Source organism: Fusarium poae, chromosome 3 (assembly GCF_019609905.1).
Source record: "Fusarium poae strain DAOMC 252244 chromosome 3, whole genome shotgun sequence".
NCBI lineage: Eukaryota > Fungi > Ascomycota > Sordariomycetes > Hypocreales > Nectriaceae > Fusarium > Fusarium poae.
The window spans coordinates 5,834,950-5,854,037 of record NC_058401.1 but is presented as its reverse complement, the minus strand read 5'-3'; the positions used below and the strand labels follow the sequence as shown (position 1 = coordinate 5,854,037).

General features: G+C 48.0%; 4 protein-coding genes across 4 annotated transcripts; 1 reads left to right on the top strand and 3 right to left on the bottom strand.

The window, feature by feature from the left end:
• Positions 1-1,336: 1,336 nt before the first annotated feature.
• Positions 1,337-2,260, bottom strand: PPS1 (tyrosine/serine/threonine protein phosphatase pps1; the record flags this gene model as incomplete). The annotated part of the gene is made up of 4 exons (XM_044853793.1): positions 1,337-1,705; positions 1,760-1,953; positions 2,019-2,114; positions 2,188-2,260. The coding sequence occupies 4 exons, from the start codon at positions 2,258-2,260 to the stop codon at positions 1,337-1,339; spliced, it is 732 nt and encodes a 243-aa protein (XP_044706463.1).
• A 1,099-nt stretch (positions 2,261-3,359) lies between these two features.
• Positions 3,360-5,962, bottom strand: FPOAC1_009366 (uncharacterized protein; the record flags this gene model as incomplete). Its single annotated transcript, XM_044853792.1, has 4 exons — positions 3,360-3,456; positions 3,507-3,633; positions 3,702-5,406; positions 5,573-5,962. The coding sequence occupies 4 exons, from the start codon at positions 5,960-5,962 to the stop codon at positions 3,360-3,362; spliced, it is 2,319 nt and encodes a 772-aa protein (XP_044706462.1).
• A 4,518-nt stretch (positions 5,963-10,480) lies between these two features.
• On the top strand, positions 10,481-11,639 carry FPOAC1_009365 (uncharacterized protein; the record flags this gene model as incomplete). The annotated part of the gene is made up of 2 exons (XM_044853791.1): positions 10,481-10,552; positions 10,662-11,639. The coding sequence occupies 2 exons, from the start codon at positions 10,481-10,483 to the stop codon at positions 11,637-11,639; spliced, it is 1,050 nt and encodes a 349-aa protein (XP_044706461.1).
• Positions 11,640-13,654: 2,015 nt separating this feature from the next.
• Positions 13,655-16,081, bottom strand: FPOAC1_009364 (uncharacterized protein; the record flags this gene model as incomplete). Its single annotated transcript, XM_044853790.1, has 1 exon — positions 13,655-16,081. The coding sequence occupies one exon, from the start codon at positions 16,079-16,081 to the stop codon at positions 13,655-13,657; it is 2,427 nt and encodes an 808-aa protein (XP_044706460.1).
• Between the last annotated feature and the right edge of the window lie 3,007 nt (positions 16,082-19,088).

The following is a 19,088-nucleotide window of genomic DNA, read 5'->3' as shown; positions in this document are numbered from 1 at the left end:
TATTCTCATTCTTTTGAGCAACCATCATAGGAAACACGCATCATCGTATTCATCATGAATGTAACTTGACACCGAATTGGGCATTGTTCTTTACGCATCAATATGATGATCATGATCAAATGTACATTACAACCATCATACCCTCATGCCCTGGTCCATTACCACCAATGCACAGCCACTCGTCACTACAAACGTTGACTAGCGCATTGTTCACGTCTCACTCATCCTCCAGCACAGCCTCAGTATGTTGCAACCCATGTCTTACCCTGGACATATTCTTTGGTTCTTCCAGTCACGCTTCAGTATCAACTAACTTTACTGCATGTTTCAGACTCAACCTACCGCGTTGGAAGCGTTAATTGGTTTATATCAAGTGTTTTCAGGTTTGTTATCTAGTGAAATATAGAAGGCAGAATACTCTCTTTTGCCCTTTGACTTGATGAAGATCCCAGGCGTCATTACTTACCATCCGCCGATATTTTTACTTCCCAGTAAATTCGGCAAACCAAGCCCCGTCGTGTTTTGTCGATTCCACCGGCAGCAGAGCCTCCAGCTCTACGTAAACATCGCGTCTGGAACTATTTTTGGTGTTTGCCTAACTTCTGGCTCTGTTGAGCATCCACCAAACAGCAGAGACGCAAGGAAGGACTTGTGACTTTTGTTACAAGTGTTTGGCCCAATTGTAAGGGAGTGACCGCAATTTGCTGCCAACAAGAAGGATTAAGGTGCAGATCCAAAAGGATTCACACCATCCACTTCTTTCTCAAGCGAAATAACTGCCTCCATGCTTTCATCATTGTCGGTCAAAACATGGATAGCCAGCAAACAATCAATCAAATGTTCACCGACAAATCGACTTCGGCAGTTCACCATTATTAAGAAATGTGCCGATCCTTGAGAGTGGGGATGAACGTAGTTGAGATATTTAAGTCTATGTCGTGGTCCAGGTTGGCATGGCGAGTTTTGTTGAGTCAACGACCATTATGTTCAAGTAAACTCTCGCCATGACCATGCAAGCTTCACAAGGACCCGAAACAAAAAATAAAGAATGTATGGGTATCATGAACTACCATCGTATCAATGAACTACGTGAATCATTCCACAACCAAGACTACCAATCAAAACAAGAACATGTCCCCGCCCATGTGTGGTGAGACCATTTCATGTCTCTTGTCTTTTCTTGATCCTGAGTTGCTCCCCTCGTTCCAAGCCCAACACATCTCCAGAATAGCAAAGCATATCGCCATATCAGGGCCACATATCCAGCACTCCGCCCAAATTGGAAGGTGGCCATGCCACGCCTTTATACCATGTTAAATGGTCTTTTGAGTAGCCCTTAGGGCTTGGGAATGCGGATAGTCTTGCTGGTCATGAGGCAGCCGTGGATCATGAACAGGAGGACAGCAGGATGAAACTCGAGGGCGGAACCCTGAAACCAGACACCGAAGGGGAGGTTGTCGTGAACCCAGCGCTGAGAAAGCCAGTAGGCCATGATGGCATCCATACCCAGCGAAGTGGGAATGGGAGTTCCCTCAAAGTACTTGCTCTTGCCGGTATCATCCTTGGGCAAGACAGCGACAGTGACGTTGAAGCGAGCAAGGCGAGTGAGGCCACACAGAACGAAGAAGGTAAGACCAGCAGTATCGGCAACGGAACGGAAACCAAGGGTGAAGGCGACCATAGCGGGGGCGACACCGAATGAAATCTAGTTCTTATGTTAGAACTCGACGGTTACAACCAAAGGAAAACATCAACATACCAAATCAGCAAGGGAATCCAGCTCTTGGCCCATCAGACTGCTCTTCTTCCTCCATCGAGCAACCTTGCCATCGAAGAAGTCGAAGAAAAGACCGAAAGGCAGGAAAAAGAGAGCAAGCCAGAGGTTATCGAAATCCTTGGGATCACCGAGTGCGTATCGTAGCGAAGAGAAGATGGACATGACACCGCATGCGCCTAGGATACAAGTTAGCAAAACAGTCTAATCTGGGAGACGATACCGTCGTCTCGGGTGTACATACCGTTCATGAGGGTAATCAAGTCGGCAAGGTGCATGGCGCGCACCAGAGAAAAATGTCCAACATCGGCGGAAAGAAGAGTCTTTTGCTTGTCAATGGCTATGGGGGACAGAAATGTTAGCTTCACGAGCCTGAAATTGCTTTGAATATCTTGGCACATGCTGAATCTCACCTGGGCTGTTGGATGACATGGCGTCCTTGGTGTTGCCGTTAGATCCCGACATGGTGTTGCTCCTTCTAGACATATTGAGGCGAGCTACGACAAGGTTCGATAGAGCTGAAGCAGTACAGGTAATTGAGTTGGGGGAGGGGTATCGCAGTCGCAGGTAGCTTCAAGTCGGAAGCAGGCGGTGTCTCCGAACAGACAGAGTAGGATATCTTTGTAGTGGTAGAGAAGTAGCGTTACTGGGTTGAACGATACTACGTAAGCTCAAATTCTGTCAAATTTCCAGACGTCGAAGAAGTTGTGGAAGGGAAAAACAGGAGCAGGTTTTCCCAGAAATGGTTGACGTTGAGGATTGGCGTCGCGGTTTCTCTCTTGCGGCGGGACATCCAACTTGTTCCTTGCTTGGGTGGATGCCGTCATTGTGGGCGCTAGCGTTCTAGTACACGTGATCCACGGCTTAGTTACAGACTCAACGTTTCCATCCAAGTCACACTCAGAACTAGCCGCTCTCTAGCCATTGGAATTAATTCTAGAGTATTATGCTAATATTGCCAGATGTGGTGATTAAGAATGGCATCAAGGCCATGTTCGCATGATAAGCTGTAAGTACTCTTATTTGCTACATAGGTAGCGATACGAAGTTCTTGCATCAGTATGGCTCAAGACTTAGCAGTTGCCATATTGAGTTATCACATGCAAGATACATTGGCCCCGTCGTTAGATAGACTTATTTATGCTAATACAACTTTAGAAAAGTTACACAAAATGTCACCATGCACAGCATAACTGATTGGATAACATCAAGTCTCAGACTCGATTTCAAGTTAAGACATATTCTGCGGTATTTATTCAGGCCCGCTCCTGTTCATGGTATAATGCGTATGCTTCTCCCACTAACTTGATATGCAAGTGTGTATGTATGTACATGTGCGGCCCCCTTCGAGGCGGTGGACAAAAACAAGTACCCCCAACGCCGGACTTAGACAAAGGTCCCGAACAATGCTTGCGGCAGCTGTCTGGCCGCTGAAAGACAATTGAGCGTGTCTTAGTACGCAGGAAGGGCGTATACCGCCACCTCCATTCTTTATGATTACCAATTAATACTTCTTCTTCAGTGGATGACTCTTATCCTGTAGTATCGTGTTCAAAAACTGTTGTAGAGGTGATTGTGCTCGCGTTCATCGTGTAATGATAACTGAGAAGCCGTCGAGCCACTGGCCGCATGAGCCAGAAACACCACAGATGATGTATCCCCGAGGCGGTATCAAAGTGCGTCTAGTCATGTCAGTAAAGCCAAGTTGATAATAGATAGGTGATAAACTTACGTATCTCCTCCATGCGCATTGCCATATATGGGCGACTTGCGACCCAAGCTTGTCAAAATTTGGATACCATCAATCCAGAAACCGGACCGCACAAGAAAACCGCTAATGTATTCACCGCGACGGACATCTGTGTCATGTTAGACTCTTGCGGCCCCTGTGATTTAATGGAGAACTTGCCGAATTCAAAAGTATCACCTCCTTCCTTGCCACCTTTCTTTCCAAACAACTGCCTCGAGTCATCGTCGTAGACGAACTCCATTCCATCAACGGCCATACCGTGGTAGATTACCACACGAGAAAGGATTCGATCTTGTTTGATTGCGCTAGTGAAGACAGCTTCCGTAGGCTGGGTTCCGTCCATCTTAGAGCAACCCATCTTCTGGCTTCGGAAACCATTCTTCCCATTCGCGAGCTTGACAAGCGATTCTTTTGAAACAAATTTCTTGTAGTCCTCAATATCAATTGACCCACCTCCATATGACTTGACAGATATCTTCATGGCGCCCTTTCTCTTCTTGTCCGGCAACCTGCCTCGCAGCTCGCTTTCGCTGAGTGTGACTTGTCGAGACGGGGTTCCTTGGTCAACAGGATACTCGATCCATGAATGGCAGACATCATCACCCTCGGCGTATATTTCGACGAAAAAGACACCAGTGGCTGCCATGACTACGATATTGCCACTCTCCACAGGGAAAGCCTGAATACTGGTGTCAGTATTCATAGGAAGGTCGTTGGGGAGACGGAACGCCGGATGAGCTCGGAAGCGCAAGCAGTCAAGGCGATGCCAACCACACTCATCAGCCTGGAGCGCGACTCCACCCTTGGACTTTGTCCTTGTGCAGTAGGCCTCTCTGGCTACGAAAGTGCGGTTGAGTACCACATAGTCTCGTAACATGATACCGCTCTCCTGGTGTGGGCATCCAAACAGATGTCCCGTCTCATGCATGTGCGCGCCGATGCCGATATTGGCAGCCTCCCAAGAGCTTCCCGCTTCGTTACAGTCGTTGGCCACGTGGTTTGTGTCTGTTGGAGTACAGTCGGTGAAAGCAGGGACAACTTCTTCAAATGTAGATGGGTAGCTGTGAAGGCAGTGCGATCCGAATATTGCCAACTGCAGATCGCCGTCTCCACCTCCGAGAGCAGCATGGCCGGTCACAGTATTCACGGCCTTATCCCAATGAGAGTCCAAGAGTAGACATGAGACATAAAGCTTTTGGCCGGGGAGTGGGCTGAAGTACTTTTTGACAGCCTCAGAGGCAATATTATACAGAGCACCCTTTTCAGTAGCCTTTTCGTTTTGCTGGGCCCTGTTAAGGTCCCGGATCTCAGCAGTGGTTTTATCGGAGCGGACAATGTGGATTCTGGCTTCGGAACGCATGGTGCCGTTCTCTCGGTCGCGATAGTTGGCCGAACCTGTTGTCCATTCTTCGTCAAAACGGAATGCGCGTCGTCCAAGTTTGTTCCGCCACATCTGCTCCGAGGTGAATGCTTGCCACAGGTATGCCACCATCCTGAACTTCCTCACGGCTGTCTCCAGTCCATTGCCCTCCTTTTCGGCCCGGGCGGGTGAAGCATCGAATGTTTCTGGCGAATCCTTAGCAACTAGTATAGCAAGCTGTAGCGGCGGTGAATTGTTGACTGGGAGCATATGAACGGTAAGGTAGGAGGCGTGAATTGGGTTAGAACTGTTACTGTTGGGTAGTTTGGGACTCGAAAACTCGAAGCGCAACTTGTTGGGCCCTGGTTGCAAGTAAACCAATGCCTTGAAGTGAGAGTTGCAGACGGGCCAGCTGATCGCGGGAAAATTATCGTCAAGTCGACAAACGTTGAGAGTTCCGTCGAGAGCATGTTCGGCGGGGTTTCCAATTGTTCCATAAACAAGAAGAACCTTTTGATAAACCTAGCACTTGTTAACAATGATTGCTATATACAAATCTGTCGCTGTTTATATGCATTGACAGCATTGTATGTGCGATAAACCCCTGGCGACATGGCTTGCACTTGCAGGTGCGCCACCAGATCGACGAGCCATAGAGCAATTCGGAACGAAAACATCCAAGACATACCCATGCATTCTCCGTTATGTTAACCAATCTTGGAGCGTACGGCGACGATGGGAGGGCCTGTCGTCCGTTGGTTGAAGGCGCTCCAAGGCCCGACATGCCGGAAACACTGTTGCGGTTCGAACTGGACGTGAGTGGTGGTCGCTGTACGATTTGCTGCTGACTTTGACTATGAGAGATCTGAGACTGTCGACGCTGAAGGTGCTGATCTTTGACTTGCAGATGTAGTGCAGGATCGGACTGAATATCGATTGATGGCGGCGTCAATGAGCCGCTCGAAGGTGACTCTCCCTGAGATGCAGCGCCATCACTAGAAGTGTCTGTTGCAGAGCGATTGGTACGGAAACTGGCCCTCGATCGGCGGCGTAGGCTGTTGAGGAAGGTAGGGGCCATGTCGCCGGCGACTTAGACCTGCTTTTTCTCAAGATAATCCGTGATATTTGTATTCAAGGAAAAAGAAAGAAGAAAAAAAAAAGAGGTCGCAGAGAATGCAAGAAGCCGTTCAAGCGATCCGTAGCAGAGGGGACAAGACAGAACAAGAAAAAAGAGAGCGAGAGACTGAGTTTGTATGCAGTAACCAAGAAACTGGGGGGGCCGAGAATCGAGAGAGGAGAGCCCGCGCTCGTATTGTAAGCTTGGGGGAACGAATGGGTGGTAACGTAGATTTGTGGTGGAGTGAGATCCCAATTTTGGGGGCGTGTATCAAAAATTCAAGAAGGCAAGCTGTCAGATCACTAGCAGTCGCGGCTTCCTTCAGAAGAGTTTGGGAAGGAAGGTTAGAAGGTGCAGAAAAGAAAAAAGGAGGAAGAAAGAGGCAGAGAAAAAGTGCAAGTACTGCTCAGGTACTAAAGTACTACGGACTACCTGAATATGAGCAACAAGATAAAGCCATCCATATTCAAATCAAAATCCACCCTCTTACTCTCGTTTTCATGGGTTATTTTCACCTCTGCCTTGGAAGATAACCCTCAAAGTCGACCCTGTCCACCCCTGGAAGGATCGGATGGATATGGACGAGTTGGGTATCCCTACCCATCCCTGTTGATTATAGATGACGGAAGATGTTCTGTATGGAAGACAGACAATCTGGACGGCCACGGGTAGTAGTAAAAGTGGCTGGTGCGTGCTTCTGCTCCCGCCGAGAACGTGCCAGCCAGATGGAGCTTGGGCCGGAGGATCCGCTGGGATTGGCGGGCTGCGGCCGTTACAAGTTACAACTCATCCCACCTCGACTTGACTTGAACATGCAGTCAGTAACTAAGTTTGTTAGGCAGAGCCTGGTCAGAGTCTTTGCCCATAGCGAGTAGCTAGGCCGCGATATGATGATGGCTGGAAGACCAAAGAGGTTGAATCCGAGGAGATATGTCTGAGTTTCTGTGCCAGGAATGCCACGAATTTCCATCTCTCACTGCCTATATCCGAAGGTTGATTAAACAGTCCCTCTGGTGCAGACTGATCCTTGTACAGGAGTCAGGCCAAGGAGCCAAGCACTCAATATTTGCCGAGTCGAGAGCGATCGTGATCCATGGTGGGTTGTTCTAACCAGGCACAACCACAACTACTAGGTAGGTACCCAATTATCAGTGGAGCTTTGATATTGAATTCAAGCAGCCGCAGCCGCATCCAGCGGGAACCCAATCTTGAGAGCAGTGAGCCCAACTAACGACGTCCGTTAGTTGATGCGCTTGCCGGCAATGCTCAACATTCAACAACAGCCGGCGAATTCTCGCCGTGCAAGGTAGCAAGCGAGTGATACCTTATGGCTACTCTGCTACAAAAGCACTGATGTTGTTTTAAAACATCAGAACGTCGTCACCCCTCAGTCGATGACGTTGAGATAGACAAGACCAAACCCCTGGTCTTTGCCAGCGTCTAAGCGGGACCATCCCGTACTGGCGCCGATAGTAATAGACCATCCAACGAAATTGCGCTTCCATTCAAGATCCGACGTTAAGCTTGAAAGGATGCTGCAATAGTGTGTGTGCCTTCGGGGGATAAACCAGTTTGATGGTGGCATGATTGCGAGGCCTTGCTCAAGTGCTACTTTGCTAGCGCATGCGCCTCATGCACACAAGCTTAGCAATACGACACAATAGTTTCTTCCCTGAGGAGCGGTCCAAAGAATGGAATTCAAAGTTTTTTCCATTGCTGAAATGGTGCGTATCCAATTTAGCTACGGCCATCCATCTCGTTTCAGATCTCGGGAGAATTCAAGGCACTGCTCATCAAGGCTCTATACACTGTAACGCTAATCGGGCATGTGAAATTTGGCGATGCATTTCCTTTGGAAATTATCCTGTTTTGAATCGGAATTCATTCACCCATCCCTCATCACGATAAAATAAGGAGAAGCAAACATACAGCCGACATACTTTTACTACTATAGGTACATATGCTAAAGATAACGCGCATATCTTGTTAAACCCAAAGTGAACGAACGATCCACGTTTGCAAAATGCACCTCTGAGGGGTGTCTTGCAAGGAGGGTGAGCTGATGGATACGATACTGGGTGATGACCGACTGACGACGAAATACTTTGTCCCGTTATGATTGAGATATGGGCATTAATTACCTTAGTAGGTTTGAGCTGTTAAGACATCTCTCTATTGTTATGCGTCATCTATAACTAAAGGATATGGAAACAGACTTTGTCAAGGCAACACACAACAAGATACTTGTCCGTTTTCCGGAGAGCACGACGCAGTCTCCGAGCCGGTGTTTGTCTATCCATGATGAGAATTAGAGTTCGGCTTCCCCGCATCTCCAATTGAGCAAAGATGTGTCTCTCCCAAAATCTCGTATGCTCAATGCGATCGTTCATCTAATATGGCAGTGGCCTTGTTAGGAGCCCGAGCGTTGATTGGCCGGTGGCTTCATCATCAACTAAGACTTTGACCATTGTCATATGGAATACATTTGATGGGGTTGTTCTCAAAGTATGGTGACTGTCATCGTGGAATATGTTATATCCTATCACGTATGAATTGATCAGAGAAGTAAAACTTGGACAACCCAGTCAGATAATTACCAGGTTATAGATGATATAATCCAAATCTGGTCTCCGTATGCCAACTCTAACTACTTAGGTACTAACCTAGACTCGATAAGTTAGTACATACTACGATAAAATGTAATGAATCACATACAGGATGAATAAGGAGAGAACTCTGAGTTGAGGCTCAATTGAATTCGACAGAGCAGCGCTGCTTCAGGTAGGCCATTGATTTTGCGCAAAGGAAAGAAAGGGATCTTTTTCTTAATAAACTTGAAGCAGCGCGCGAACCGTTCGCTAGCGAAATTAAGAGCATAGGAGAACTCCGTGAAAGTCATGCACGGGATCTGCCTCCTTTCCGCTTACCGCTATATAGAGGAAAGGAGATGGAATCTCTAAAATTGATCGCCAAGCTGATATTTGGTCGGCCAGTCCCTTGCATCGTGGCCAGTCCGCAGCGAGTTTTGCTGAATCCCGAAAGCAATCAGGGGCCAATCAAGAAGAAGGATGGCCAGCAAGGAGTTAGATGAAGAACAACGACAATAGACTTATGTATGATAACGCAGAGAAAATAGTCTAAAATATATTTGCATAACTTCAACGGATGAATATGACGAGTATGGGTGGCTCAGTGTCAACTCGATCTAGGTACTCAAAAGGTTTGCATCTTGCTTGTAATGATGGAAGCCTTTCAAAAGGTCTATTAGTAGAGCTGGGAACCAAAAACCTGGGTTGCATGGAGGTCTCTCTTCCGTTCCAGCTGGGTCGATTGCTGACCCAGCAGCGTGAGATCGAATGAGTAGGTATCATTATGAAATCTATGATTGGACAGCCCCAACGTGCAAAGTGCATGCATAAATACTTTTTCTCAAAGTACTCAAGTATACTCTACTTGTCTAATTAAAAAAAATTGCAGGGCTAGTGGACAAACTGGGGGGTTTCGTTTCCAGAGGAATGTGACCAGATTTTGCGCGGTGGCCCCAGCGACCGGATACTGGAAGAAGCTAGTTGACGTATGGATCTCATGTTTGGTGATGCCCTCTCGGATGTTGGAATCTGGACAAGTTGTAGTTGATGAGATCCCCCCCTTGTTGTTCCTGGCTACTATTATGCAGGATGAGACTTTTGATCATTTCATGAAGAAATGAGATGATCTGAAGCAGTAAACAATATCATAGGGCCACAAAGCCATGCTTTCCAACAAGATTCAACAAAGTTAACTTTCTTGGCTACTATACTAGACGCTGTAGTAGTTATCAGGTAACTATGCATAGGTACCTAGGTAGGCAGACACCAAGTGCATACCACGATGTCTGCATAAGGGTCATAAAGAAGAACAAGGAAGTCTCAACAAAAACAGGCAATGAACAAAGAAAAGCAACGATTGTTTACAACACAGATCCAAGCTCTCTCTACTTGCAGCTAAGCTCCCCTCTAACGCTGCTACAGAGATCATTCATTAATGGTTACCCGGTCGTAGTAGCACGGGGCCAAAACCGTCTCGGAAGCGCAAGTACCTAGTACTTAATGACGGACGCCTGCAGGGCTAGTGGGGTCCACTTGAGCCAACTTTAGTAGGTACCTAAGCTCCAGCTCCTTACAGGTACAGTACCTAACTGTAACGGCCCCTCGAGATTGTGTCTGCATTGGATGCTTCTCTTTCTCTCCAAACTTTACTTTGATTCTTCATTCATTCACGCAAACCATCCACCAACCAACTCACCACAATTCACTCCTTGAACCATTTTTTTGCGCCTCATCCAACTTGAACCGACTCTCAACCTGTCTACGAGTATCATCGATTATCTATTACCGCTTTTTTAGTCACCTCCTCGATCGATTCGACCACTCAATTTCTTTCATCTTGCACGGCGGTTGCCCCTAGCAGCAAGTGCACAAAGTGCAGCAACAGCAGACAATGTCTTCGCCGTGGAAGAAGCAACCAGAGGATGTCGTCGACAGTGTGCTTAAGCGTGCAGAAGTAAGCAAGGTATGTGATTTAGCTCTCTCTACTCGGATATGATTTCGATTCAATTCTCATCTGAACTCTTCCGCTTCTCCTTGAAAATCACCTTTAACTGACACTTCCCCACTTCTAGATCGCACGTCGTCTGCAGAACCGCCTCGCCCTCGCAAAGTTCAAGACAAAGCATGGCTGGGAAGACCTCACACTGGATTCCATCGAGCCTAAAGTCGAAGAAGAGTTGCGAAGAAAGCGCCTGGCCGAGCCTACAGATGTCCTCTCCGACTCATCATCAAGCGCATCCGATCTCCCATATCCATCAAGGGCTCTCATGAGCTCGCCGATGAAGGCTCCCCTATTCTCAGATGCGATAGGCTCCAGCAACGGCAGCACCGGCCATCGCAAGCGCACATACCTCGCCACTTTTCACGATGTATCATCGAGCCCTAGCAAACGATTCCGACTCTCTCCTACCGCACACAAATCCTTCGGCAGCAGTAGTGTATGGAAGAACTCGCATCACATTGCACGGTCATCACCTCTGAAGCCCCGGCGGCAACAGCACTTCACTACTTCGGGCGGACCCGATGTCTCCTTTTATCAGCAGGGTCTGATGGGTCGTGACCTGACATCACCTAATTTTGCAGCCCCTTCAGACGATGATGACGATCTTCTGCCTATTCACTCCTTCAACCCTACCAACATTCGATCATCTCCTCCACGCACACCACCCATGCGGACTCGATCTGTCAACAAGCGAAGCAAAGGCGAGGCTGGTCAGGGTCCTAACGGCAAGACTGGCGAGGAGGGCGCAGATCTCCTCCTTTACCTCGCAGCTTCACCATCACCGGCTGTCAGAACCTCGGCAAGAACACGAATGGAGCCTCCTTCAACCCCTCCCCAGAAGAATAACAAGATGGATTTGCCTTCTTCCATGATGATGACACCTGGTGGGGGTAACATGTTCCCAACCACCCCAAGCCAAGCTTTCGACTTTGCCGAATTTGTCAACATTACACCCAGTCCAGCACAAAAGCCTTTCAAAACACCAGTCTCGCTCACGGCAACTAGGACGCCCGTGAGCGGAGCTCAACGACGACTCACGTTCGACTAGTGGTTGTCCTCGAGTTTCGATTTGTTGGCTTGAGGGATACTGGATTGGTGATGAACCAGGATCCAGTTCCCTGTGTACATGATACCATGACAGCACTTATTGCAGCACCTGCGCACGTGTGTTTCTCCCTTTTTTTATTGTTTGGATCTTGCTCCGACCTTCTGGGGCGTGCAGAAACGCTCCCTGTACATGTCTGTTTTTACATACTATTTTTTGCGACGGCGTTTTAGACTAAGCGGCTATGGCATGAAGGGTCTTTTTTTTTCTCCCCTCGAGGAGGCCGCAGGAGGCCGTGTCCCTTATGGAGACCTGGAGGATGGTATTCTATTTGGTGGTTGAGTTATCTCATCTCGGTTGAGGTGAAGCTTTGATAAAATGAAGATTACATTCTGGGCCGGTTCAGGAGAAAAGGGGTAATTTTACCTTCCTAGTGTATGTAGATGGATTGATGGAACGGCTTATGGACAATGTTTACTACTACTTTATTATCAACTTGACTAAATCATTGTTCAACATTCCTTTCTCCTTATTCCTTTATGTTTTGGCCTTGGCAGCGAAGGGACTTGGTCGTATGGATTGACCGACCACTCGTGCAAAACCTATTTTACAAAAAGCAAGGATCAAAGGCCGTGTTTAGCGCGCGTGCGACGGGCAATTTACGCGCGAGAGACCTGGGCGCGTAGCCAGGACGTGTCTGTCTCGCGTATCGACACCCCATCTTTAATGGAAATCCCGCAAATACCCAATCAAAGACAAGTTTCTAGCAGTGTAGGTTTGGTATCTGATGCACTGGGACTAAGCAAAGCGTGTTATTTGGTTGGATGAACGTGAATGGGATGTGGATTGTCGAGTGGCTCAAGAGTACTTTGCAGACAAGTACTGAACCAAAAAGGTAAAGAATGCTATAATAAAAGGTCAATAAACAAAGAAACCACCATCTTATGCGAGGCTTGTCATGACTTCTTGAACTTGCCAAAAGGTTATATTCAGCTATACTCTACTCTGCAGACTCAAGCTATCCGTATATTGAACTACTGTCAGAGCCGCCATAGAATTTGGCGGTATTATAAAAGACGTGCATCCTCAATGAACGTTAGAAATAAATATGCCGTAGAAATAGCCTGTCCGCTCCTGTAACCCCTTTCAATACCAAGAATTGCCGCACTAGGTACTATCCCCCCTCCCTCTTCTACAAGGCCGTACTCTCCTCACTAGCATCATGCGATCGACTGGTAATTAGGGTCTCTAAAGACGAGGTACCCTCATAACATTCGTCCTTCCACTTGGCACAGACTCCGCGGCGACTAAATGTTCCGCTTGTGATACCAGAGGCGCGTGCCCTGCTTCAAGCTGCGCATTCTTTAGCCTGTTGTTTGGATTTTTGACACTTGCGCCGACGCCTTGGAAACAAATCCGAGTCTTTACCGCATCTACAGTCTGTGAAACCTCATCCTAAGGGGGCTTTGTTACTCACTCTTCAGCTGAGATGAATTCTCCATGCGTGTGAAAGCTAGCAGGCTAACTTCATTTCCAACCCAACCCTCATTTATCGATATCAGATAGTATATAATAAATCACAAATCGCATTCATTAACAAAATAGTTTATCTAAACTGATAAACCCAGTACAACTCATCCATGTCTGGACAAAGTCGAGAAGCATATTAAACACATCAGTTCAAGCTCAACAAATAACATGAACGGCACAATTTCATTAATAGGTTTATATAACTAAAGTCTCGGCGGAGCATAGCAAGCTTTTCTGATTTTGACTCTAGCAGCAACCGTTTTGGTGTGCGTTCTTCAAGGAAAAGAAGGAGAAAAGCCCAGTTCCGTGGTATCATAAGCATAAACGCTGACATCAAACATCAACACCCATCTATCCATCTTCTAATTTTCGCCATTCTCCCTCAGCCTTGCAGCGAGCCATGAATCTTCCAAAAAGAACATATCTATGATGATCCTCCGCCGAGATGGAACGAATGGAATTGTTTTTTGTGTCCCTGGTATAATTTCTCACATCATATTGCCATTTCCGTGTCTCCAGGCATTGTCGTCGTTGCCTCTGAAGTCCCGGGCGGGAACGGGGAAGTCGATCCCATCGTTTCCATACCGGCTATAGATGCTAGGAACCCGAGGTGGTACGGGAGGCCACTCGCTAACCGAGCTCACTCCACTGGTATATTTCGAAGTAAAGCTGTCAGCGCGAGATTGCCTGCTCGTGTATTGGTTGTTATTGTTAGCAGCGTTGGTGGTGCTGTAAAATGAGCTAGCAACAGTGTGCCGAGGCACTTGCTGGATGTTGCCGTACATGCTGGGAACAACTCGAGTATCAAGCTCCAAGTCAAATGGGTTCGAGTGAACCTTGCCACGCCAAACCTCCTGGGGCTTGAGATTCATGTTGTCGCCTGTCGATTGAGGCGTAAGATTCCTTGACATACTTGGGCTTCGCCGCCCAGACCCATAGATCGTTGGCGACTGCCGTGCAAGCTCTGGTGACATAATCGAGTCTCCATCAGCGAAAGGGTCGTCCTCTCGAGCAGGGTGCAACGGAGGTGGGACCATTGAGCCATGAGGCGGAACACTATGGGAGTATTCGCGGAAAGGGGCCGGAGGAGCAGCGACAGAAGAGTTGACATCCGAGAACGGGTTAGGACTTGGTGTTCGTCTTCTCTCGTAACCCTGTTGCTGCAAGGGGGGGGCTTCTGCCGGAGGATTATTGGTGTTCGACTCTCCAAGTATCTCCGCCCACCATCCATTTTGTGGTTGTTGCCCCGGAGTTGAACTTGCTCTGCTGTGAGCGCGTGCTGCGCCCATAGCTTGACTTTCATGTCCGAATTGGGAGTTCCCTCGGCTCATGCCGATATGGGAAGCATCGCTCATAGATTGTCGGATTCGTTGACTAAACTTCTTGGCATTGGCGCTCATGGAAGCTGCGACTTTGGCCGATCGGGGTGTTGGGCCCAAGGATTGGTTGTCGATCTCATACTTCATCAATTTACCAGGTGGTGCCCCTGGACGAGCCCCGAGAGGAGTGAGGAGCGTGCTTCTGCGGCGTTGTAACTTTCGTCTTCTCATAAGCCAGAAGATGACAAGCGCCAGCATGGATATTCCCAGAATTGAACCAAGAACGCTTCCAACAACCATTGGTGGTACATTTGATTCACCATCGGACTTATCTTTTACAGCGGCATCGGGGCTTTGAGTTTCCGATTGGCCACTTCCGGCAGTTGCACTAAGATCAATTGTGGTGACAACACCATCAGCCAGGGTCGCGGTGGTATATAGGGGCTCAGAACCAGCAACGCCCGTCTCGCCGTCACCATCACCAAAGCTATCAGATGTCTGGGTGGAGTCAACAACAGACGTATCAGTACTGGTCCCTCGTCGGGTTTGTAGAGTCGTCGACCGAGTCGGAGGGCCAGTGTAAGTGAACTGTGCGGTGTCAAACTGAAGAACCTCGGAGGTTGGTGTTGCAGACAGTGACGAGGATGACTCCGTCTCAATAATGAGACGAGCATTCTCCGGGGTATTTCCAGGTCCTCCCCGCGTAGCTGCTTGGGTAGATGATTGAGAAGGGGTTGGGGCAGCTGTCGTCACAAGGCCAGGCCCGTCGAGTGACGTCTCTCCCACGGTAGGCCGGGAAGAAGTTTGAACAGGGTTCTCAGCATCCGTCGTCGCAGGACTAGGTACATCTATTGGATTAGGTGACTCTGTTGTCTCCTGTGGTGCCTCCTGCGAAATTGGGTCCGCGATCGGCTCAATAGCGGTTGTCGTTTTTTGGGAGACTTCCTGGGACGTGGATTGAGGAATCTGGGAGACAGAGCTTGTCGTCTCGGGTAAAGGTACGGGTGGTGCAGGTTCAGGCTCTTGCGCAGGTACAGTAGTAGGAACTGGATCGACCTCCTGACTTGTAGGAGGAATGAAAGATGCAAATTGAGGGGCATCTCCATCTGCTACGGGAACTTCGGCAGGAGGCTCCTGTCCAGGCATGGTTGTAGGGACAGGAGTGGCCTCTTCACTCGTGGGAGGGATAAAAGATGCGAATTGCGGAGCGTCTCCATTGTTTGCAGGAACATCGGCGGGAGGCTCTTGCACGGGCTCGGTAGTGGGAACTGGGTTGACCTCTTGGCTCGTAATGGGGAGAAAGGTTCCAAACTCAGCATTCCCATCATCTACAGGAACCTCGTTAGGAGGTTCTTGTCCAGGTGCGGTCGTGGGAACAGGGCTGATTTGTTGACTTGTAGGAGGGATGAAAGACGCAAACTGCGGAGCATCTCCATCAGCTCCGGGGGCCTCGGGAGGAGGTGGCACGTCTCCAGCAGGTGGTGTTGAAACAGTTGGTAGAGCGGCGCTATCGGCATCCTTTGCGGTGTTGGAAGGAACATAATGTGTAACCACGACAGTTGTCGGGACTGGGACGACAACGACACGAGACTCCATCTTGGTCTGAGTAATCACTACGGGTGCCCTTGCGCCGAGAGATTGCAATTTATTGGTGTCGATGTCTTTTGGTATGCCGGCATACTGTTGTCCAAGTAAAGTTTTCAATACAGCCCGTGTCTGGAGGGCTAACATTCTTAAACAGAAACGTTTGCGATGCCAGTCGCAATTGGTGATAATTGAGCTCAGAACCCTGGCTCAGCGCTGAAGTGTAAGAAAGAGCGTTAAGTGATCAAATATTCACATAGGGGCCTCGGTGGCCATCCAGTTGACGATATGCATATAGATGTATGATCCAGCCAGCTTGTAAATGAAACGAGAGCAAAAGAAAGAAAGTAGGTATCACGGCCAAACACCGTGATAGGAAAGTAACAAGAATGAGCGAATAACGTTACAACAAGAAGAGAATGTAAGGGTTCGAAACAAGGAAAGGACACCAAAAGAAACAGAAACACAGAGAGAAAGAGGAAGAAAGTCAAGACGGAGAATGTGAGAAGAGAACAAAACGATAATATGATCGCCCAGAAGGGGGTAGTTGGCCAGGTCAAAGTAACCCGAAGAGGAGAGGACCAAACGCTTCTACTGCTAGCGTTTTACCTGAAGCCAGACAGAACAGCATAGGTTCAGTTCAGGTGCAGTAGACCAGGATTGTCATGGCGCGATACCCTGTCCTGCGACAGATCTGAAGCACGACAACCTCCCCACGTTGTCTGAGCTTAACTGCGCTACACTAGTAGCGCATACAGTCAATACAGTCTAAGCTGTGACCAAAGTAGCCAAAGGCACAAACAACGGATGGGATTGTCTGCCATCCTTCTGTGAATCCTGGTTTGTATGGTTGGATACCCATGCATGTTGTTGTTGTTGTTGTTTGTGTTTGTGTTTGTCTTGAGGCTCGAGTTGGACAGTGTTGGCATGAGCCAAGTTAGATGACATAGCACCCGCATTATGCCGTCATTTCTCATCTTTTTTTTGTTTCTTTTTTTTTGAGCATCAAACAGTGTAACTGTAAATGTCCGTCGGCTCCGTTCGAGTTTGTGTAGGTGACAAGTGAGGATGCATGGTCGGCAGCGTTTACTGTATATGGAGAGCGTTGGTGTTGTTGATGGATGGAAAAAGAGGTCCCGGTCATTAAACCACCCTTGCCTTGGCCTAGCTCAGGCAGGTTCCGTGGTGGGCCAGCCTTTCTTTTAGTCAAGTCTGAGGCTCAGTGTGGCACCTTCCATTCTGTGATTTTCAAGCGGGTTGGCAGGCTGGCAGGCTGGCTGGCAGGTAGTCTACCTGGTCCAAGAACAATCCTACCAACGTACCTACCTAGGTACCTACCTTACCTGAGACACCTGAATACCCGCCACCGTTTCTGGTAGTATTGCCAAGCAAACGCCTAAACGGGGTGATGGGCCCGCTAAAACAAGACACGGCGAATAACCATCCCACGAAACATAGCATCAGACGACACTCTGGAAAATTCTATTCCACACAATTCTCCGTTCCAGGTTGCTACTATGTATAGTATCTACCTTAGTACCTGGTACACTAACACAACACCAATTACACTAGGACGCTCCCGCATTCACCTGCATATCTGTACCTGAATTTTGCCCACATTGGGATGAGCCCAGCATTAGGTAGTTCAGTTCAAAGCGACACATGCCTCGGGGGGAATTAAGACGTCGGACGCTGCTAGGGCGAATTTGGGCGTCTGACGTCCGAAGTTTTGTTTCTCCCCCTAGACATGACAACAGATTAAGCTCCTTGCCTTCCTATGTTGACCTAAGAGGACCCAAATCAACCCTCAACCATTTTGCAATTCTTAAGACCAACAACAAATGCACTGATCCTTTTGCGCACTGGTAATTGCGTACTTAATGAGTTCCTCCTATTTCAAATGATCCTCCCCCTGATCCTGGCTTAGATCAGTCCATCCACTGCTCATCAGCTCGACCCATGTTCCCGGATCCAACCGCCGCACTATTGTAATGTAAGGATACATGGATCCCTGTTGTCTCGCCTCGAGTCAAATCAACTCAAGACTGTCATCGTTTCTCCCTCCTAGAATCTACATTTTGTCCCGTGCTACGATTACCGAAATAGAAGAATAAAAGGCAATTCCCTTCACAATGAATGATTGGGGACCAAACGGGCCTATTGACACTAAGTTATCTTAATAACCTTAAAGTTGGCTAAGAAGCGTGGAAAGTTGGGTCAATATAGGAGAATCTCCTTTGTTTCTTGAACCCTTAAATCGCCATGTCATTGTTGTTAAGAGAGAAGCCCTTCCCAACTGATCATATTATATTTACGAGCTACAAGAATTTCACAGCACGATATCAAAGGAAGAGAAGTGACAGGATTGCCTCTTTCAATATATAAATGCTTTTTCTGACTCCCCTTTTTAATTTCTAGAGAATTTCTCTCCGGTATCACATACAATAACAAGCATGCTTGGCATCTTTCCACCCTTTCCCCATGCGTTCTTATCTTTGATCGCAACACGAGAGTAGACATGCAACCCCTTTTTGTTCTTCTGTCAGATTATTGTGTAAGAATAGGGTTGTTCTAAGAGCCCTATCTTTCGTGACGAGGCTGCGTGAATCAGACTTCGAGACACACCCACATCAGTCAGATGAGAGATGGCATTTTCTAGGCGCTGGGACTGCTCGGTCATTAAATATGCCTGATTAGGGGAAGTTCCTGAACAGTTCTAAGCACAGACTGATCTTGACTCTTTGTCATATTCCCATGGACTCTGATTGCGTGTTATGAATGACTCCGGAGTTGGTCCCTGGAAAGAAACATGCTCTTCTACACTAGCCCAGTCGTTTCTCCAAGTTCCAGGAACACACAAGGCGTATTCCCAAGCTACAGGAAACGCCCCAAGGTTCTTCCAGCAGATTGAATATGACCGATGAAGATGTTTCATGGCCTGCGCTGCGATGCAGGAGACGTGAAGCAGAGACTTGTTTTGTCTACGCAGCAACACCTCAAAGGGTAATTCAGGGGAGTT